This window comes from Ochotona princeps, chromosome 18 (genome assembly GCF_030435755.1).
Source record: "Ochotona princeps isolate mOchPri1 chromosome 18, mOchPri1.hap1, whole genome shotgun sequence".
In the NCBI taxonomy this organism is placed as follows: domain Eukaryota; kingdom Metazoa; phylum Chordata; class Mammalia; order Lagomorpha; family Ochotonidae; genus Ochotona; species Ochotona princeps.
In genome coordinates, this window is record NC_080849.1 from 41,684,583 (window position 1) to 41,708,139 (window position 23,557).

The 23,557-nt window shown below is 45.9% G+C and overlaps 1 protein-coding gene across 1 annotated transcript in view; it reads right to left on the reverse strand.

Annotated features, from left to right (window-relative positions):
• The window catches only part of COLEC12 (collectin subfamily member 12), a 181,230-nt gene that overhangs the window by 135,559 nt on the left and 22,114 nt on the right, over positions 1 to 23,557 (reverse strand). Inside the window, exon 2 of the mRNA XM_004579610.2 lies at positions 23,454 to 23,504. Coding sequence (XP_004579667.2) covers positions 23,454 to 23,504 — 51 coding nt within the window. The remainder of the gene's footprint in view (positions 1 to 23,453; positions 23,505 to 23,557) is intronic.

The following is a 23,557-nucleotide window of genomic DNA, read 5'->3' on the forward strand; positions in this document are numbered from 1 at the left end:
CAGCGGTAGGTGTGACAGTCTTCAAATGCAACAGGCACACCGTGGCTATACCCAGTTTGAACTCTCCATGAAGACTGCAAACTGTTTTTGGCAGGCATGATGCTGTCAGCAAGCCTAAGTGACACAAAACACCGTTGTTGCCATCTTGCACACTGCTGAGTTCCATGACTTTTGTGCTAAAATCAAACCTCTGTTTGGTTTAGGAGTTCCCACCAGCCCTGGGAAGCATGGACCAGTCATCGTGGGGAGCAACCTGTGCTCACAAGCGAGGTCCACACAGACAAAATGCTTCCCAAGGAGCACAGCAAAGCTGCCCAGAAAGACCTCTGGGGAAATAAGTATGCATTTGGCCAGGCTCTTCAACGCTGGAACAGCGAGACGACTTCCGCGTCACCAAGGATCTACTCCCCACCCTCTGGAGCAGAGCCCTCTCACACCTCCGCACTGGGAGGTCACAGCCCACTTTGGATCTTACTGGAAACTCACTGGCAGCTGAAGTTGTGTTTTGAGAATAAACCACGTAATCTGCAAGATTTCCAAAAGGCATATTTTCTGCTCCAGCCAAGCGGAACGTGCTGCCGAGGCCATGGACTGGGGCACCGGGAATGCCTCAGATTTCTAGTGTGCAGAGATCGCACATGAGGATCAAACTCTTTTGGGATGGCCAGTTCCATTTTCTATCCCAAGAACAGAAACACAACACAGGTGGCAGGGAAGAGCTACGCAGCCCCATAGTGGCTGCACGGTACCACTCCATCCTCCTGTTTGGTTGCCAAGCGACAGTGCAAGGCAGCCTCTCTTCCTCTTCATTGGTCTTGCGTAGACTCCACACCCACAGGTACCGCATGGGGAGGCCTGCTGGCCTGCAAATGTGCAGCTGGCTCACCCTGCACATGAATAGGCCTTCCTGGGATTATGTAAATTAGCTATGGAAACGGCCTGGAGCCCCCCTAAGCCAGCAGTCCTTGGCCTGCTGACACAGCTGCAGGGGAGTGCCCACTCGCTGCAGTGCCGAAGGATATTCAGTTACAGAGAAGAAATCATAACAAAGACAGGAAACAGATCAGCACACGCTGGGTTGAGCACCCTCCCCGGGGAGTGCTGCTGCTCTCCAGGCTGCAGTTGCTGCTCACCCTGCCTGGAAGAACGGCCGAGTCACGTGCTCGAGCTGGTCCAGGCGAGTGCGGCAGTGCAGCCAAGGGCGCGCAGTCAGCCTTCCCCCATCTCTGAAACCAAGGGACTCAGGGAAGCTCAGAATCTACAAAATGTGCTGCTAGGGCTGGCTGACTAGTTGGGAAACACACAGTGCAGAAAACGTGGTAGTTGTTTACTTATAACAAGGTGTCATGAGGCTAACTAGGCACTCCCTTGAATATCGTTATGGGCCCCAAGGGGGGAGGGGGCAGCTTGCTTCTTTTGGATACACTCTGCCCTGACTTCCAAGTGGAGTGGATGAGAGTAAACCTTCTTCATTCAGCCTTTTTAAAGTACCACTGCCAACACAAACTGGATCGTCGAAGGTTCAGTTTGGAAATAAGGGGATGGCATATCTTACTGGCAGCATAGAGGTGGTTTTTCCAAAGTTACAGTAAGTTTGCAGAACCAGAAATTTATATATTAAATTCTTCTGACAGAATTACATAAACATGTCTAGAAGTGCGTCAAGATGTGGCTTGCCAGAGGCGTCGCGTTTGCTTTGTGGCACTGAAACTCACCGCACCCTGCCAGAGAGGCGCTCAGGAATCGGGGGAGGGGACCGGGAGCCTTAGATGATCCTCAGACTCAGAAGCTAGAGACAAAAACATTCAGCCCACTTGTGACCTGCGCCTGTACCATTCACAGTTCTTTCCCCTCGTCTGGTTTTTTTTTTATCTGCAACATGAATACTTTTTGAGAACTTTACCAGACCAAAAGCTCGGTCACTCCTCTCTTAGCTTACCCTTGCAACATCTCATAGAAGACCTGCTCCTGTCTGCAGTGTTAAAGCAATGCTCACTGTCCCTGCAATGGAATAAAGGCACAGATTTCTGGCATGATGGAGCCATTCTCTCTTCCCCACCTGAGCTTGCTGAGTTCTCCAACCAACAAGAGGACAGGAGGATAGCCTGAGGAGCCAGAGATGCCCTGTTGATCCAGGCTGGCCCTCATTTCTGGTCCCAGGCCTCTCCATCTGCAAGATGAGTCCTCTCAGAGTGTGCCTTCGCTTCCATGAACGCTCGGGACCCCTGAGCCTGAAACCCTCCAATGCAGCCCAACTTGTCTGACTACTTAAGGTCCTCTTCCCTCTAAATTCCTGAAGAACTTATGATCACAGAGTCTCTCTCCCAGGTGAAGAGGTTTGTCTCCACTTCCTGTGCAGTTCAGCGTCACATCTGGTGCTGGGGGTCTTACCCTGCATGGCGGGTGCTCAGAGATTTTTACCTGCTCTCTATGTGGCTGGCACATGGAGCTGTGTCACCCAATGTCTAACGAGAGGCTTGACTCAATGTGCAACCGGATGGCTCCTAGGAATAGGCAGAGAAACACCCTTCTGTAGATTTGAAGGATGTCAATGAAAAGTCACATGATGTGTATACATTGGAGTTCAGCAGTGCCTACCACAAAGCCTACGAAAGCCCAGCATACACCAGAGGCTAACACATGTGTGTGGAATGAGCTTCTAAATAAAATCCTTAATCAGACAGCTTTGTTCCCTGGGAGAGCTCAAAGGAGTGAAAGGGCTACATGCTGGGGGAGGCACAAAGGGTGAAGTGTATAAAACTCAAGTTGAGATACCCTGGAGTCTTGAAGACCATTTTCCCTCCCTTAAAATTTTGCTAAGTCCATTAGGAGACCCCAAGCAGGTTCCTTTGCGCACACTGGGAATCAAGTATCCTCTGTATGCTAGAATGCCTATCTGACCCTTCTCCACTTTCGGAAGCTTACACCATACAAGCAGAGTCACTTTAAGGTATCCTGTCTTCCCCCACGCCTCTCAGCTAATGAGGTAAGGGAGCAGAGCAGGGAGAAAGGAAGCAGAAGAGATTGACAAAGGAGAATGTCCGCCTGGCCCTGAAATAGAACACAGGCATTCCAAACACCTTCTAGTTTATCAAGATGGTTATCAGTGTTAATGATCCTGTTTTTCAGTAAATTATAATGACCTCTCAGGACTTCCCAAGGGTATACTGCCCTGAGGTTCTTCCTTTAAGAGGGGCAAGTGATGAGTGGTGATTGATTAGGCTGCCAAATTCTTCACTTAAGAACTCATCAAGAGAAAGGAGAGGAAAACACACTTGGCTATTTTGGTTGGGCTGAGAGGTCAAGTATACCGCATCAGTACAACAGTGAAGGATGGTTCTGACAAGCGATGTTACTTAAACACACATAAGGCCTCCGCTGTCATCCAGGAGTAAACTCTGGCTGGCTCATACCGACTTTTTTCCTCCGTGGACACCTGGAATGGGCCACAAGAGAGGCCAGCATTCTTCATTTACCAATGCCAAAGGTTTTATAGGTTTGCTTCACCTTTTGAATCCTCCATCCCAACCCCAAGTTTCAATTTACACATCAGTGAGAACTCAGCCAAGGGGAAGAAGTTTCCATCCCAAAGGAGTGGAATTCAGGAATGTATCTGTCCTAAGGACTTGAGTCAAGCTAAATTATGTTACCTGGGGCTGTTGCCAAGATCCAGGTCTGCTCTCTATTTCAAATCATGAAACCTCTAGTGGTAACCTCATGTCCAGATATTTTATATTAAAAACACCGGCTCATGATGTGCATTTTTATAAATAATGGTTGCCAATGCTAAGCCTTGACATAGTTTTTCTGATAATTGGAGTATAGATTCACAACAAAAAGCAGGTGAGAAGCCCAGAGCCAACTCTATTTATGATTAAATGATATTCAGTCATGAACTGAAAGATGATGCAGTGACTAGCCCTCCACAGCTCTACCCAAGTTTGTCACATGAATCTCCTTTTCCCACAGAGTCTATGAAGTCCAAGGATATGTCCCTTCTTCTCCTGGGTTACACAAAAGCCATAGTTAGATGAGAAGTAGATCCAGTTATCATGGGATATTCCTTAACTGTCTTCGTAGCCACGCTTGTATTAGTTAACACTGTTCTAGATGAATTAGCTCTGAACAAAGGTTGGTTGATGTGTCACTCAGGGCCTTCCTGCTGAAAGCTGACTGGTATTCCTTTAACTCACATTCCCACTTACAGAGCAAATGGATTCCTCATCTTTCTTTGGTGATAAAAAAAAAAAATTGCCAAGAAGCATCTGAATTTACCCTCAAGAACATTTCAAATACTTTTTTCTCTTCCTCCTATTAATGTGTATCGTGGAAGGCAGTAGGTGATAGCTCAGACACTTGGGTCCGTGCCACCCACTTGGCAAACTGGAATCGAGTTCCTGGCTCCTGGTTTAGGCCTGGCCTAGCCCTGGATGTTGTAGGTATTTGGGGAGTAAACCAGTAGATCTGCCTGCCTCTGCTTTTCAAATAAATGCAATGAATTTTCTAAAGGAATGAAGTGCCAACACATGCCGTAACACAGATAAATATTGATGATATTAAGTGAAACAAACCAGACCCAAAAGACAATATTGCTTGACCCCATGGTGTGAAATGTCCAGAACAGGCAAACATATAGAATCAAAAAGTAATTAGTGGTTGCAGAGGTCTGAGAAGTGAGACAGAGTTAAAAGGAAATGGGAATGACTGCTAATGTGTACAAACTTCCTGCGTGGGGTGATGAAAATATTCTAAATTAATTTCTGTAGTGACTATATAACTTTGTATATACTAAAAACCATTGGTATTCTATAGGAGTGAGTCATCCCTGTGGGAGATCCAGAGGGGGTTTTTGGTTCCTGGCTTCGGCTCAGCCCCATCCCATCCGCTGTGAGCATTGGCAGAGTGGACCTGTGAATAGAAGCACCTGCTCCCTCTTACACACTATCCCACCTTCCTCTCTCTCCCTCTCCCCCTCAGCACTCCACCTCTCAAAATAAACAAGCTTTCCTAAAAAAAAAAAAAAAAAAAATTAGTGGAGGAGGACGGCCACCTGACGTCTGAGACCTCGCCACACACTGTATGCATTTCACCCGCTTCATCTTTTTATCAGAAGACTGAACACGGGACCACATGAATACAGCTACAGAAACATCCTACCAATACAAGCAAACAACGGTGGAAATTTGGAAGCTTATACAATTCTTTTATTTGAAAAAGATAAAGTGGAGCCACCCGGTTTACTTTCTCCCCGGTCAGAGTTGACGAGAAGCAGCAAAGTGCAATGTCTTAGATCTAATGTGTTCTCCGCTGACAACGGAGGGCTTATATCTGTTCTCCTGGGAGGACAGGGTGCCGCAGGGGAGGGGAAGAGGCAAGTTCTACAGAAAGCATGGCTCAGTTGAGAAGATCCACTTGCCCCTGTGGTTCCCACGGCCCTCTGGCCTCAGTCAGCTTGGCTTCCACTCCCCACCATCCTGCTCCCCAAAACGAGCTTCAAAGCTGGCCTTTAGCTTCTAGAAAGCAATTTCCTTGTCCTTGGTAGAGTACAAGACTTGCTAATTTTTTTTTTTTTTCGGTCAAGCTTTGTTTTAGGCTTGCTTTGTAGTGGTTATTTTGTCTCTGCACCCTCCAATCATAAACATCTTTAACACTACATCAGCACATCATAAATGAAGCTGCTAAGTAAAAATGACTTCTAATCCATTCTGGACTATAGGCTTTTAGTTTGGGGTTGGGTGTTTGGTGAAGCAGTTGTCACTTAGGGCATCCACATCCCATAACACATGGGGTGCCTGGTTTTGAGTCCTGATGTTGTTCCCAATTCCAGTCTCATGCTAGGGGGCAGCCCCGACAGCACACAGAGCTGGGTTCCCACCATGCATGTGGCAGACCAGGGCTTCAGAACCTGGCATCAGCCTGGCCCAGCTCTAGCTGTGGCAGGCATTTGTGGCATATATCAAGGCATGGGAGATCTCTTCCTGCGTACCTTTCTCTCTGATGTTGCAATAAATGAAGTCTTTAGAAGAGTTTGTCCTTACAACATTTGGCAATACTAAATAAAGTCAAAAGATCTAGATCTAGTAAAATCAAGAAAGAAACCACTTGCGCTCAAATAACGAGCTGCCCAACTGTCTCAGTGCCATGAAAGCCAGTGGTATGTGACAGGTACAGTCAGCAGGCTCCAGGGTCCCCCAAGGAGGGGTTCAGGCACTGCCCTTTCCCTGGCTGACCTCAGGACCTCAAAGGGCAGATGTTATCAGTCACACAGTGAGAGTGGCAGACATCTCGGAGTCACAGATTAAACCGGCCTGCCCTCTGCAGCTTTTGTTCTCTCCCTTCATCCCCGCTGCCCAGTCATCAGCTTAGTCACCAGTGCCAGCCTTCAGCTCCCTTCTGCTACCCCCAGCTCCCACTTCCTCTTCATCCTGCACCACACTGTGGAGTTAGCATCACGTCAGCAGCTCTACACACACCTGCTGCACAGGCTGCCGCTTTCACAGATCAGTCATCTGGCTTTGTGTTCCACTCCGTAACTCAGCCCAACGCCTTACACAAGCCCCGGCAGGTCAGGGTGCCTATGTGGGGCCTCATCTCCCCAACCCATGCAGCCAAGCCAACCCTGCCACTCCACCTGCACTTAACCAGATTCTCTTTCTTCCCTTATTTATTCTTGTCTGTACCCACACATCTCCACTGATAAACTGACTCGGGTGATGTGCCATTGTTCCATGTAAGCAACTTTAATCCTCTCGGCTGTACCATCATCGAGAACAGGGATTGTGACTCACTAGTCTGAATCATTCACACGGTCAGCTTACATTGGGTGCCTACTAAATGCAGCATCTAATGTGGGATCCCAGACTGATACCCATTTGCTTTCCTCAGACAGTCACCAGTCCATTTTCCCACTTGAAGACAGGTAGTTTGCCATGATGCTGTTGACAGTCTCCAAATCGCAACCTTCTCACTGAGGGTTTTCTGGGGTGGCAGCCGTATGCAATCAGTAGAAACTGTAGGGCAATGTTTGAAACTGGGTTTTCAATCCAAAAACTGAGTCTTTCCAAGCTGGCTTTGTGTGATATGATCCTAGTGATGTGTGGCAGTGGTGGTACAGTGGCAGTAAGCATGGCTCCCAGCCACATCAACATCACAGGAAATGCCAGACATTCTGCGTTGCACAGTTGGGATGTTTGGTAGGTTGGGCTCATTCAAAACATTTGCCACTCGCTCTGTTTTCAGTTGCCCGTGAGTTTACTGCAATGCAATCCACGGTAAATCAGGGAGTTTTTATTCTGCAAAGGCTCTTTCTCCCACGCAGCAACCTGGAGACCTGAGTGGCCCGCCCTGAACTGGCCACGCCTCTCCTTTGCTTCCTTTATTTTTTTCAAAGTAACTATAATCAAGTTTTACTGATAAAAGTTACAGAGAGCACGTTTTACAAAGTTTTCCATGTACATAAATAAAACTGAATCTTTTTTTAACTAAATCTCTAATAATCAAATATTTGACAATTTGGTGTTTTCCGTTAAGCTTTTTTGTGCATAAATGCTTCATTTTTGCGTAATTGTAGCATCAAAGCTTCCTTTAAACCCCAGTTTCTCTGCTCTGCAGAATTAAGAACTTTACAACCTGAGTCCTGGTTTTGCCCTCCATCTCCTTTCAAGTAGTTTCCAAATGACAGCATAGCTGAGCCAGGATAGAACAGAAGCACAACAGATGCTGTCAAACTTCATCTGACAGACTCCCACGGGAGGACCCATGGACTAGGGTAAACCCATTTCATAGGACTCTGTTGCGGAATCTCAGCAGCCAGGTTGCGATGCTGACCCACAGCACGCCTGTCCCCTTGGGAACCTAAATGGAAAGCAAGCATCTCCAAAGCTCATATTCTCTCTGCAGCTCTTTGAAGCTGACCCAGTCTTTTTTTTTTTTTTTAAGATTTATTTATTTCTATTGGAAAGTCAGATATAGAGAGGAGGAGAGACGGAGATTAAGATCTTCCGTCCAATGATTCACTCCCCAAGTGACTGCAACGGCCGGTGCTGCGACAATCCGAAACCAGGAGCCAGGAACTTCCTCTAAGTCTCCCACGCGGGTGCAGGGTCCCAAGAGCCATCCTTGACTGCTTTCCCAGGCCACTAGCAGGGAGATGGATGGGAAGTAGAGCTGCCGGGATTAGAACCAGCACTCATATGGGATCCCTGTGCGCTCAAGGCGAGGACTTTAGCCACTAGGCCACGGCGCCGGGCCCAATGACCCAGTCTTCACCTGGTTCTGGGAAGCCACAAGAGATGGGATTAGACTTGACCACATGTTTGTTTCACACTCTTCTTCCTGACTCCTACCCTGCAGCAGGCTTCCATTTTGCATCTAGGCTGCCTTGTCCCAGACTTCATCTGCAGAAAACATTCTTGTCCCAGAGACAGGTCCTTTCAGGAAAAGGCCGACAGGATGGACGTTTGGTAACCTCACGACAGCACCTTGAGTGTAAGGCATACTATACCTGCTGTAAACACACTTCCCCTCATCGACACGTCCAGCTGAGGAACTGTCCCAGGTACAGCGAGAACGAGTTGGCAGGAAGAACACACTACTTCAGAAAGCAAGCCACAGGAAGCATGCCAGGGTGCTTGCTCCTTGCTTCCCGCACCGCTGGCACTGCAGAACTCCACAGGAAGGCCTCACAATCCGTAAGGAAGGTGGCTGGAACTGGTGCCACGCTCCTCTTTTTCTCCCTCTCTCCTATCTTTTCTCCTTTCCCTTCCCTCCTTTAGTTCCTCAGGAAGTCCAAATTCTTCACCTCTCCCCAACCATGAGTGTTCCTAAACCTGCCCAAGTCCCCAGCAAGATGGTGGATGGGAGCAGAAAAAGCTGCAAGCTACAGTGGCTCCCTCTTGTCTTGTGGGAGTCCAAGAAGATGACTTCAACAAGAGTTCCCTGGGAACAAGAATTGCAAGCCATTTATTCCAAATAGGGTGGTTACAGACTCAGGAATAGGTTTTGACTAAAAAATAAATAAAATTATTTGCAGGGTCATTTGTTATTGTTATTAATCTCTGATGGCATCTAATTTGTGAAGTAAATTTTATCAGAAGCCTACATATATGGAAGAAAACTTGTATTATGGTTCAGTGCTGTGTGTGGTTTCAAACATTCAGCGGGGATTCTGGGTCATATCCCCCGCAGATACAGGGGACAACTGTATCAGAATCCACCCTTTGTAGGTGTTGGCAGCTACAGTAGAAGAAAAACCTCCTTCTTTGCCTTCTTTCCCTCCTCCTTCTCTCCCTGCTATTTTCTTGCCTTCACTCTAATGCTGACTCAATTTTCAAAGTGAGGTTCACTGTTTACAAAAACGCAGAGAAGGAGAGAACTGGCTTAATAATTACACAGCTGGGAAAAGCATTAGCTCATGAGCTTTTCAAATATGTGTGTTCCCACTTTCCAGAGCCACAATCTTAGAGGAAAGGAAATAATCCAAAAACAGAGGACCACCTGGCACTCTGTACTTTCAGGGGTTATGGGAAGCTGGGGCATGCCCAGAGCGACACTCCTTTGTTGCTAAGTACTAGACACACATTCAATGTGTCTTATATTAACATGACGGACACAAAGAACATTTCATAATTTGATAAATATAAACAAATTACTGAATTGAGAAAATTGCCAAAGTTTCGGGAGAGTACTAATGGAAACATTGTGCTTTCTATTAAATTTATAGACACCTGTGTTTGAATAATTATCAATTTTATGCAGCTTGGTGAGAACAGAGTCTTCCATGTTTGAGTCCAGAAATCTAGTATAAAGTTGGTGTGAACACTCAAGGCTAGAAATCACTTCAACACTTCAAGTTACATGAAAGGAATACATGAGGGGTTCTGAAGTAGTTCACGGAAAATATATATTAGGGAGAAAACAATGCATGTATTTTAATTTTTTTGCACCAAAATAAACTTGCCCTTTAATTCAATTTTCCATAAACTTTTTGAAGCAGGCCCACACAAACAAATGGAAAACCAATAATCTTGAGATCGCCAAGATTTTGAGCAAAACTACTAACAGGAGTTTCCTAACTGTAAATTTTTATCAGCCAAATTAATATCAGACAACTGAGAATATGTGTTAGATATGAGTACAAAATAATTAGAAGTCTGCAGTAAGAAACTGCAAGGGTAAAAAGTAATACTCATGTTTGAAAAATCAAATGCAATGTTGGAATAGTAGTGAGCCTAGCATCACATTCCAGATGTGCGTGAGCTAACAAAGCCTTTGAAATCATACCCAGCACCCTTATTTTGTACAATTTAACTGACATGCAGAAGGCATATAGCTAGTGAATCTGGAACGAAAGACAGACTATATGGAGACTTTAAAAAACTTTCATGAAGGGGGCAGGCACTTGTACATCAGTGATACCTACACTCCATGCGAGTGCTTGGTGAGCCAGGATATTGTGCTTTGGACCCAGTTTCCTGCTAATGCACCGCCCGGGAGAGCATAAGTAATGGCTCGAGCATTTGGGTCCCAGGAGACTCAGACTCCGTTCTGGACTCCCAACTTTGGCTTGGCTCAGCTTAAAGTCATGAGCACTGGAGAGTGAAATTAGTGGATGGAAGATCGTGTAAAGCTGCCCCTGTAAATGCCTGCACTGCATATGAACATTGCTTCATGTCCTAGTTGCTCTACTTCAGCTGTGGGCGTGGGAAGGCAACAGAAGTTGACCCAAATGCTTGGGCCCCAGTTGGAATTCCAGGCCCCTGACCTCAGCCTGGTGCAGCCCCAGCTGTTGTGGCCATCTGGGGAGTGAACCAGACAAAGGAAAACATCTCAATCTCTCTCCCTTTCTCTAATTCTTTTCAAATAAATAAACTTTGTATTATTTTTTAAAGATTTATTTTTTATTGGATAGGCAGATTTATAGATACAAGGAGATAGAATGAAATATAGAAAGATCTTCCATCCGTTGGTTCACTGCCCAAGTGACCATAGCAGCCAGACCTGAGCCAATCCAAAGCCAGGAGTTTTTTCAGGGTATCCAAGGCAGATGCAGTGTCCCAAGGCTTTGGGCCATCCTCAACTGCTTTCCCAGACCACAAGCAGGGAGCTGGATGGGAAGTGGGGCAGCAGGGACACAAACCAGTGCCCACATGGGATCCCAGCACATGCAGGATGTGCAAGATGAGGATTTCACCACTGGGCCCAATAAATAATCTTTTTTTAAAAAAAAAAAAATAGGCACGGGCCCGGCAGCATGGCCTAGCGGCTAAAGTCCTCGCCTTGAACGTGCCGGGATCCCATATGGGCGCCGGTTCTAATCCCGGCAGCTCCACTTCCCATCCAGCTCCCTGCTTGTGGCCTGGGAAAGCAGTCGAGGACGGCCCAATGCATTGGGACCCTGCACCCGCGTGCAAGACCCGGAAGAGGTTCCTGGTCCCGGCATCAGATTGGCGCGCCCCGGCCCGTTGTGGCTCACTTGGGGAGTGAATCATCGGACGGAAGATCTTCCTCTCTGTCTCTCCTCCTCTGTGTATATCTGCCTGTAATAAAATGAATAAATCTTAAAAAAAAATAGGCATGAATTAATAGGATCTCTATGCCTCTAATTCACAAGTTTTCAAATACCCAATGCTACATCACCTACATACATAGAAATCACATATGACAGAGAACACAGACATAGCACTGAAGCTCTACTTTTTTTAATCAAGCTATCTTTTCTTGGGATTAGTAGTGAGCATTTTTGGAATGCCTTTTTAGTTGACATTAATTAATCCTCTTAACTCCCCTATGCCATAGGGGGTTCTCTTACCCCTCATTCCATAATAAGAAAATTGAGCCTGAACATTGTAAGTTTGTTTGTTTAAGGTCATACAGGCCCTCAGAGATCCTTGTTCACATGTTTCACTTTTCACAGGTGGTACATTTTGGTCCCTGACATGCGGACCCAATATGGAAGGCTACATAATCCAGTGAGTGCATCACTTGATTTGTGAACAGTGCTATCAAGGAGCATAGCTGCTGCCGATCACACAGCAGGATCCCACGGCAGCAGGTGGGCAGCTGCTGTGGCTGATGGCACATACAGCACATGAAGACAGAAAATAAACCTCGATAATATTCCTTCATGGCTTTCCCTCCAACAGGTTCTCCTATCTAGGGACTTCACATGCAACACAGGGAAAGGCAGGAACAAGAGAGTACTGCAACCTTCTTAGGAAACCATCAAGGCTTTGTCAATATCAAACTTAACAGCAGAGGCAAAGTCACATTCCATCCGCCACGTGGTGTCCTTATTGCACCGTTAGAAATTTGATGGGAAGAATAAACCATGTGTAGGGTTGGCTGGTATTTTGCTTTTACGCAAATGATCCACCTTATAAAACATGTGTCTGCTTTTAATTAACTTTTAAATTCCCAGATGCAAAGGGCCTGATCTTCCTTTATTGTGCATGATGCCCACCATGTTATGAATGGCTAATAAAATGGTAAGGCATTTTTGTACTGCCTTTACTAAAAAAGTGATATTCCCATTGAGTCTTGCCTGCTTCTGTGAATTATTTAGAGTCACAAATTACAGGCACTTCCCAAGAAAAGGACCTGACCACGGCCAGTCTTCCTTGCTTGTATCTCTTCTCCAAATTCCCACCGATGTCATCCCTCACTTCCTCCCTAACGCAGGGAAATCCCCTTTTTTCTACTTTTCTACTCCACTCGCAGGATTTCTATGCGAATCTCTTAACACCTATTACCTGACACCTCCATCATACAATGGCAACCCTCTATTCAAGATAACTAGAATCTGAAAATTTCAAACATTTCTTGGAAAATTAAGTAAGTTGACTTTGCTACCAAAAAAAAAGGTGGGGGAGAGAAATCCATGCATAAGTTCTTTTTTAAAGATTTATTTACTTTTATCAGAAAGTCCGATATACAGAGAGGAGGAAAGACAGAGAGGAAGATCTTCTGTCTGCTAATTCATCCCCCAAGTGGCCGCAACAGTCACAGCTGAGCTGATCCAAAGCCAGGAGCTTCTTCCAGGTCTCCCACACGATCCAGTGACCCAAGGCTTTGGGTCGTCCTCAACTGCTTTCCCAAGCCATAAGCATGGAGCTGGAAGGAAAGCGGGTTTGCTGGTCTTAGCACCAGCACCCATAAGGGACCCTGATGAGTGCAAGGCGAGGAATTTAGCCACAAGGCCACTGCACCGGGCCCACATAGTTTCTTCATAATAAGCATTTCCCATGGACTTTCAGAGGGTCCCTCAGAAAGGGAAGGCTCTAATGAGCCATTACTATGGGCACAGATGTTGAGAAAATTTGTTTGTTAGAACAATTTTTTTTGTTGTTGTTTTCAAAGAAAGTGAAAGAATTCTCAATGGTAGTGGTAGTGAATAAACCTGTCAACGACGGGGGACCTTTGCTTTTCTCATCTTTCACCTTGATTCACAGCACGTGGAAGGCCGTCAGGGCAAGCTTAACAAGAGGATGTCTTTGTGGGATAGGAGACAATTACATTTTGATACTTCTTGGCTGATGACCCAAGCAAAGTTCAAAATAAGAAACGTTACAAGGACTTCCTCTTACAGGCACGGGGTAAAGTACGGCATGAGGGGAAGAACATGATTCTCTCTCTCTCGTACGACTGCTGACTGCGTGAGCCTCCATGGAAGATCCGTGCCCTGAAATGTCAGCAGTGAATTACTCAGACACTTTGCTGTTATACTGCTCAAGAATTACACAGGCTATTGCAAATATTTGAATTTGCACAGCTGATTAGAAAGGTTGTTTCAAATATCACAGACTGCAGTCTCTTCAGGCACAGGAAAGAATGCAGCTTGGGTTTGTGCCGGGCCCTCGGCAGGCTGAGCTCGATTCTGCTTTCCTAGCGGGTCTGAACTTCTTCATCTACTGCAGCATGAGAGAAATTCATCCATGTATAGAAATAGTCACACTCAAGAAAAAAAAAAGGCTCTCTGGTTGTAGAAAAAGAGAAGTTACGTCAATTAAGGACAAAATATCAGTATTCAAAAACCTATGGCGGGGCCCAGCACCGTGGCCTAGTGGCTAAAGTCCTCGCCTTGAACGCCCCGGGATCCATATGGGCGCCGGTTCTAATCCCAGCAGCTCCACTTCCCATCCAGCTCCCTGCTTGTGGCCTGGGAAAGCAGTCAAGGACGGCCCAATGCATTGGGACCCTGCACCCGCATGGGAGACCCGGAAGAGGTTCCAGGTTCCCTGCTTCGGACTGGCGCGCACCGGCTGTTGCGGCTCACTTGGGGAGTGAAACATCGGACGGAAGATCTTCCTCTCTGCCTCTCCTACTCTCTGTGTATCCGGCTTTCCATTAATAATAAATCTTTTTTAAAAAAAACCTATGGGGGAAGGAGATCAATATTGTGGCATGTGGGCTACGCCACCATCTGGAGGCCAGGTTGAGCCCTGGTTGTTCCACTTCCCATCCAGCTCCCTGCTAATGTTCCTGGGAAAGCAGTCGAGGACAGACTAAGTGCTTAGGCTGCTGCACCCATGTGGGAGATTAAAAATAACCTCCTGGCTCCTGCCTTTGTCCCCGTCCCTCTGAGGAGTGAACCAACAGATGGAAGTTCTCTCTGTGTAGGGGAGTTCTTTCTCCTGCCCTCTCTAACTCCGCCTTTCAATTAAACAAAATAAATATTTTTTTTTTTTTAATGGGGGGAAAAACTTTCAGAAGGACAAAAATGAAATATCAGAAGCAGCAGAAAGTTGACTCAAAATAGGAGACTAATTTCACAACGTTTCATGTGGCAAGGGGTGCAGTCACTGGAATGTGGGACATTGCTTTTCATTTTCAGTTCCTCTTCACAAAACAGCAATGCTTCATAAGAAACTGCAGAGATGCAAAGCTGGAGAATTTTTGTCCATTCATGGATTAACTCACTCCTCTTACTTTTGAAGTTTTCTTTTTATAAGCTGTTACAAGTTCCATGATCAGTATCATGCAATTCCATTTATAATAAATTTACAGATAATTTTAAAGAAAATTTTTAATTCTATGAATCAACTAAATTTTTAGTGTTACATAAAATATAATTTTGTAAGGGAAACAAATCATAAATAATAATGTATCTGATGACATACTGTTATCTAATAATTAAGCTAATATTTAATTTTTTTAAGATTATTTTTATTGGAAAGGCAGATCTACAGAGAGAAGGAGAGATACAGAGAAACACCTTCCACTCCCCAAGTGGTTGTAATGGCAGAGCTGAGCTGATCTGAAGCCAGGAGCCAGGAGCTTTTTCCAGGTCCCCCACACAGGTGCAGGGTCCCAAGGCTTTGGGCTGTCCTCTACTGCTTTCCCAGGCCACAAGCATGGAGCTGGATGGGAAGTGGAGCAGCTGAGACATGAGATGGTGCCCATATTGGATCCCAGCATGTGCAGGATGAGGATTTAGCCACTAGGCGAGCACACCAGGCACAAGTTAATATTTATCTCTAAGCATCCATTACTACAGTATTAGAATGTAAGTAATAACTGGTCAGACAGCTTAATTACTCACTATTCATTCTACTCAATTCTATCTGCATATCAGTACACCACAATCCCTGGATAAACCCCAATCCTGATACAAGGAAGAAGGCACTGAACTGTAAGCCCCAGACTGCATGGAGATCAATAGGTTTCCCCAGCTGAATGTCAATGCCAAGCACGGACACAGGGCCTAAGCAATGGGAAGGCCCTAAGAGCCTCCACCACAGCTACAATACAGCACAGACCGACACCTGGAGCCCGGTATACCAAGTTCAGGCTCGTATCATCTATGGACCCTGCAAAGAAGAAATTCTTGCCATTCCCATTTCACAGATGAGCAAAGCGAGGCTGAAGAAGAGCTGATGACTTGCCAGGAAGGGGACAAAGCCAGCATGGAAAGCAGGACCACCAACCATCCTGCAGACAGGCTGCCAAGCATCAGAAGAAAGAGGGCCATGGTCTCCCCATAAGTGCACAGTCCCACAGCAGCTTTCCTCCCCAACCCTGGGGCCTCCAAAGAGCCATTCAGATCTTTTAAAGAACATTTCAGAGCACATCTGTTTTAAGTTGCTCAGAGCTGCTACCAAAAGGAGTAGTTCTTCCCCACCCAACCGCCAACAACCCCACGCTGGAAACAGAACCATGTCTTCATGCTTTCTTCACAGGATAATGATTCAGAGTTTTTTTCTTTAATTTTTCCAAAAATAAAAAACAAACCGCATCTAGCTTTGACCCAATTGTTGGAAAAACAAATTATTCCCCTTCTCCTCCCTTCTCCATTCCCTCCCCCATCCACCCCCCACTGCTGCCTTACCCCAACCCGTGAGTGAATAAAAACCAGGGAAAGGCGTTGGCAGTAGGACTTCACACGGTTGCAAAATTCAGGGCTCACGTATTCAGTAATCGGCATAATATAAAACTATACAAGAGAACGGCATGGATGAGCCAGTGCTTATCACATACCCATCTGTCCATGAGCATAAAACTTTCTCATCTGAACCTCAGGGTGCTCTCAGGTGAACATGTCTGGGTGTTTCTCGAGTCTGGACACAAATGGGACAGACACAGGCATGGAAAAAACCACTGAACTCAAATGTTGGCCATGCCATGGCACATTTAAAACCATAGTTACATCTCATCTCAAAGGCCTTCTGGGAGAATTAAATGATCAAATGAGCAAGAAGCTGCATAGCCCAGGAGGTATCCAAGCAAGGATGTTTAGTGGTCCCATTTGCAGGAAAACAGTAACAAACAAACAAAAAAAAGCTTTAAAAACATTTGATGTCGGTTTGTGTGTTTGTTTATTAATGAATGTGAAGAACCAGACAGGGAGCTCTGGCCTAACAGCTCTGGACAGAAAAAGAAGAAAATCCTGGACGCACACTGCTGGCAAGGGAGGTTGTAAACACTATGGATAATAGTACTAATGAGGAGGTCTCCGCAGGTTATTGAAAAGAGAGCAAACTCCTTTTTCTAGTTTCAGGAACCCAGCTGCCTGCTTCAAGTGACAGGGCAGAGGAGATCAGCTGAGGTATTCTGTGAACCTCTCTCTAGTCCATTCTGCCTGGGAAGCTCTTGCAATGAACTCTGCACTTGCTGCTTAACATCAAATTTTCACAACATCAGAAACACCGACCCTGTTAGGATTTGCTAAAGCCACGAATAAAGGCGTTCCATGACATGATATAAATGGGAGTGAACATTTCAAAGGAACCCCTCAAAGGGCACCAACTAGCACTCCGCTCTGTCGCCCGACTCAGTTCCTGGCCTCCTGTGGCACCCCTTCCACTTCCACAGGCCTCTGCCTGGGGGGAAAGGTGCTGCTGAAAGAGCCTCTTGCCACGCCAGGCTTCCTTGGACATTCCTCACAGGAAATGATGGAGACTCCCGGCATTCTCATCAAGGGCTAGGCAACTGTTGCTGTCAATCTTCCCAAAGGCTGTGGTGAAAGGAATGCTGGGCCCGCCTTGTTGGCAGGGAGATGGCTCCAAACATGCCTGCTCCCCTCATTCTCAAAAACAGACCTTCCAGGAGAGAAGGAGACAGAGTTGGCCTGCTCCCAGCCCAAGCCACCCCAAATGGAGGCATCCGTATGTTCATCTCAAGCACTTGTGTGTCCTCCTGGCAAAGTCCTCCAATGCCTTTTGTGCTGATACCACCACTGGCCTTGGGAAGCACCTCGTCATACGCTGTCTGGCTAAGCGTACAAGCTGGGATTTTTCAGAGACCTGAAGGATCTCCCTGATTGTAGACTTTCCAAGAGACGGTTCAGAGATTTAACCAGAGCAAATGTCTTACTCTGACTTCTGTGACTGTAACACAGTACCTGAGTCTGGGTGGTTTATAAAAGAAAGAGGTTTATTGGGGTTCACAATTTGGGAGACTGGAAAGCCTGAGGGCACAGCCCTGGATTCTACTTGGCATCCGGTGAGGGCATCTTGAGGCCTCCCACGTGGCTGAAAGGCGGAAACACAAAGCAGGCACATATGGAGGAGAGGAAAGGGGCCAGGATTCCCTGGATGGTTAATGCATTCCCACGGGAACGGCATGAATCCACTTAGGACCTGAATACCACCCACCAGACTCCACTTTCTGACACTGCCAAGTGAGGACCAAGCCTCACTGGGGGTTCTGGTGGGGATGAACCCCAGCACCCCCTGGCCTGCAGGACATGTACTTGAGAGGAGGAGATAGTAAAGACAAGCAGTGTGGTAGGGGCGTTCAGGAACAGAACTGAGCTCTACTTTGCAAAAATAAGGTTTCATGCAAAATGTATATTACTAGAAAAGTAGAATTTCAAAAATGGGCCAGGCTGAAGCCAAGAGCTAAGAACAAAGGCTCAGGCTCCCCTGTGGGAGACCAACACTTCCCGCCTCCCAGTATGCATCCAGGAAGCTGGAATGAACAGAACCCAAACCCAAGCACCCTAATAACTTATCATATCCACAATTCATCTGAAATATTCTTGTTTGCCTCAGGCTGCTTGGATTTGCAACCCAGCCCTGTGCGAACTAAATTGTTAGAAATCTGCATGTCGATCTGGAATTATTTTCAAGGAAAGGAAAACGTTCAGCTTGTCCGAAGCTGTCCTACAGACAGGCCTGCGACACTGTGGGTAGACAGAAGTGTTCAAGGACACACTCTGAACACATTCCATGACTGTAACACCTGAATAATTTGTCAGTAGTTCCTTTACAACTATTTCACTTCATTTTTGCAAAAAGATTTGAGTCCTGCCCTAGGAGAATATCTCCTAGTACTTTTGGTTATTATCTCATATTGGCAATTTTGTAGTTCTTTTTCATCTCATAGCTATTAGTGATCCCTATCTCTGAGCCTCCAGGAAGCAATTTTGTCTAAGTTTTATTTGGTAAATACATACAGCCACCCACAGTAGCTCCTGTAAGCCTTACAGCCAGGCTGAGCCATGTGTCTCGCTCCTCCATTATCCCGACTTTGGGTATCTATTATTTTACCAGATCACATTCCAAAAATAACATCAAAAAAAAACCACTGTTAACAATCCAAGAAACAAAGCTGGTCTGGTGGCCCCAGCAAGGACAGGGGAGCAACAGAGCCTGCAGCGGGAGAGCCAAGGATGGGCAGGTGGTGCTCAATTTCTGCCCCTTTTTTGCTGGGTATACTAACAAAGCATTCTTAAATCATGTGTGGTATGTTTGGAGAAAACAATAATTAGGAAGTAAGTAGCAGGAAGACATCACTGTACTATGTCATATACTACCTATAGAAAATAAAAAACACAGGTTGAACATCCGTAACCTGCAGCTGGGGTAAGCACTCAGCAAGTGGTAAAGACATTACTGGGCATGCTTGCCTCTCACACAGGAGGGATGGGTTTGAGTCCCAGCTCTACTGCTGTGCACCCAGTGTGGCAGGAGGTGATGACTCAAGCCTCGGCTCCGTCTATCCATGTGGGAGACTCCAACTGAGCTCTGGGTTCCTAGCTTTGGCCCAGCCCAGTGCCAGCTATTGTACTCATTGAAAAGATCTCTGTCTCTTTACCTTTTAAATTAGAAAAAAAAAAAACAACCTTGTTTTATTTTTATTTTAAATCTGAAACATTCCAAAACCTGAAACTTTTTGAGTGCCAAACAGACTCCACGAGTGGAAAACTCCACACTTGACTTCATTTGACAGGTTAAGCCCACATGTAGGTTAAAATTTTGTTTAAACTTACCTGCAGGCTACAAACACAAGATATATAAAACATACACAAAAGAATTTTGTATTTAGACTTTGATCTCAGCCGCAAGACATCTCACTCTGATAGGCAAATATTCCAAAAATTAAAAAAATCTGAAATCCAAAACACTGTTGATCCCAATCATTTCAGGCAGGGGAGACTCAACCTGTAACATATCATTACCTCTTGTCCCAGCAAAGAATTTTGCCAAACTGTAACTATAGTTACGTCCCAATTAGCTCTGCATACTCAGGCCAAGAAACGCTGACCTGCAAAACCCCGTTAAGCTTGAAAACGCTCACTTAATTAATCCTTCAAACTTTGTCCTCATTGATGCTTTTGTCAGAGAAGCAAATAAAAAAATCAAACTTCACTTCATCTTGAGACAATGGTCCAAAATCTTGGGGACCGGGCTAACAAATTTGACTGAAGATGAAAGAAAACAGAAGATCTAGTTGAGACTAAGATTCAAGAATGAATCCCTGAATAATCACAGTACAACTATGCTAAAAAGAACACAAAACCATGCTGGATGGCTGGAGGAGATGATACCAGGCTCTCTTTTTTGTAATAATTGCTGATTTGAAAATGCACACTACAGTGTGATACACACAACTTTATTTTTGGGAGGTAGCAAATGTGTTTAGTAACTATATGTGAGTAACTTCAGAAATGAGTCCACCCAGTAGTGGTCTAGTAAAATCAAATGGTTCCTTTGTCCTGCAAACAGCAACTCCTAGGTTCAGCTAGAGGCTACATTCAGGTTGTGTTTATGGTGTCTGTATACACAAGATACATTTAAAGTTAGACAACAGCTAAGGTATCCAGGCTATGTTTGCAAAATTAAAAGCCTACAGCTACAGCAGCTGTTTCAGAATGTCCAGCACCAAGTCAGAGAGTGACGACACAGCCTTGGGTTTCTCCAGGGGCATACCCTCAAAGGACCTGTCCGTTGGTATCTCTCTTACCCTCTCCACGGCCCCATGGAGTTGCCTCATCTGTGGGAGCAGGTGTCATTCCGCTAACTGCGCAGGTTCAGCCTCTGCAGTCTCCAAGTTAAAGTAACTGGTTTCAAGTCACAAGAACAAGGGGCAGGGTCACGGGGTGGGGAGCAAGGCTGCAGAAAGTCTGTGAAATCATCTGGTTTGACCTTGCCAAGGCAACTGCAGGCAGGACTCAACATTCAATAAATCTACAGCAGGCTAATGTTTATGTTGATAATTTGGTATGGCCCACGAATGATGTTATAAATATCCAAATGTCCCTTGGCAGTGAAAAGTTTCCCCACCCCTGGGAGAGGCTGCATCATCTCTGGATGCCTGCCACCCACTACTTGACTAACCAACCTGCCATGGGGAGAGAATTTGGCTTTCCTTAAATGATAAAGTTTAACTATGCCTGCAGGAAAGGGCTTTTAGGTTTTGCTGGATTCAGTGATTACAAACAGCCCTTGCAAAACCCCCCTTACTCTATAAAGAACTAGGCCTAGAGTCCGAGGTCCTGGGAAGGGGGTGAAGCCTTCCCTGCGGAGCTGGACCAGCCATTGAGCTCTCTTCAGCATTCTAGAACCACAGGGTCACCCTCCAGAACACAGAAGTTGAGGTCACCTCAATCCCTGTAGCAAAACAACTTTTTCATGACTTTTCAACCAAATCCCTTTCCATCTAGCCAGCTAAATGACTGGGGAGTTTATTATTATTTTTTTAATTCTCCAAGGTCACTCTTTTTAGAGAGACTTTTTCTCCTGGCTATTCATATGACCACTGATTTCCAAAATACACACATTTCTAGGAGCTGATGGTGTGGTATAGTGCATTAAGATGCTGTCCGCATCACTGGCATTCCATATGAGCACTGATTCAAGTCCCAGATGATCTGCTTCCAGTCCAGCTCTCTGCAAATGTACCTGTGAAAGCAGCAAAAGATGGCACAAGTACTTGGGTCCCTGGTACCCATGTGGGAGACCCAGATGGAGTTCCAGACCCCTGACTTGGGTCTGTTCCAACCCTAGCTGCTGCGAGCAGTTGGGGAGTGCACCAATGGATGAGAAACACTCTCCTTCTGCAACTCTGACTTATACATAAATAAATTTGAACATTTATTTTGCTTGTTTTGATGGATTTTTCTGCTTGTTCTTGCCTTTCTGTATTTGTATTTGTGTGTGTGTGTGTGTGTGTGTGTGTGTGTGTGTTCTTCTGTAACCAATTTCATTTCCACTGGCAGTGAACTCCCAGAGGAATCAGAGGCTATGAATCCAAACCATGGAGCCGTGCAGACAGAGAACACCACGAGAGAAATGCCTGGGTCCAGACCTCTCTGCCAGGGCATGAAGCAGCAGCCAGGGGCCTGGTGCCACTGCATTCCCAATTTAAAGCTCTAGTTTTTCCAAGGAAGGCAGAAGTGCGTGTCGAGAAGGAAAAATGCTAAAGCAACACAAGAGCCAGACCAGCTGGGGGCTGTTAACTTTAATCAAAGTCCAGCCAGGATTTTTTTTTAAGCTACAGGAAATGGATTAATTCTTTTTCATATTCTTTCTCCTTTTTACCCACTCTACGCCTGCACCCAACCCCACTGCACCCTTGCACACATTCAGGCACACACTTCTCCCTCTTTACCCACTTCTTCTGGCCGACTCATAAACAAGATGGTTGGAAATTTTTCAGTTCCCTTGAACTGTCTGAAACTCCACAAGGCTCACCAGTGTTTCAAAGCCACATTAGAGAGCGAGAGGCATGGTCAAGGCAACAACAGGCACCTGTGAGCAGCAGCCCAGGAAGCTGAGAGCTCAGGTTCACTCCCCGTGGCTGCTCTAACAAAGCTCCACCAATGGGATGGCTTAAAGCACACAGATTTCTCTTAGAGTTCTGATGGCTCCGTATCAGCTTCCGGTGGCTGAAATAGTGACACTGCAAGGGGCTCTCCTCTGAAAGCTGGGGAGGAAGAATATGTTTTCTTGTCTTTTCCAGCTCCCAGTGCCATCTGTTTTCTCAACGTGGGGCCCTTTCTCTACTTCAGAACACATCCGTCTCACGTCGGATTCTTCCATCATGGCACCATCGGTGCTGAGCTCCCTGAAGTCTCCTCTCCCTTTGCTTCTCTTACTACGACAGTGGCCACAGCCCTGTCACAAGCCACACCTGAGTTACCCAGAATGCTCTCTGCATCCCAAACGATTCAGCTTCATCATGACTACCAAGTCTTTTTTTTTGTCATTTGATTTGACATTCACATCCTGGGACTCAAGATGTTGATATTTTGGGGCTGCTCTCCACCCTGCCACAGAGAAGCTGTGTGTAGCTGGATCCCTTGACAACAGCTTCCTCTCATTCACTAAGTTATGAGCCCAAGTCTATATGAAACACAGGGGGAAAGGAAAGATGATCTCTAAATATTAAAATAGAGAAATCTTACGTGTTTTGATCTTGTCTCGTCTCAGATTTACTTTGTTGGCCATATTTTGCCTCTAGTGAGGGAGCTCTTTCATACACAACAGGCACATAAACATCCCATCGCGTCCCCTACATGTAAGCACAGCTCCTGCCCACGGCTTCTCGGAGCAGCTAGCAACCATCATCCATGGCCCGTGATAGAGAAACTGAATTTCCAATCAGACCGAGACCCGGCACCAGACACATCCATGTGTGTCAGGGCTGCGACAACAGTGTCATCACAGCCTCCGAGGACTGGCAGTGGAGCCGGAATGAGGGTGGAGAACAGGCAGAGCTTTGCTGGGACTTACCAAACCTCTTGTAACCGAAGGACTGCACCTCCTCCTCCTCTGCGAAGTCGTCTGCAGGAGAAAAGAAACAGTGTTAACCCCGGCAAGCACAGAGCAGTGCAGGT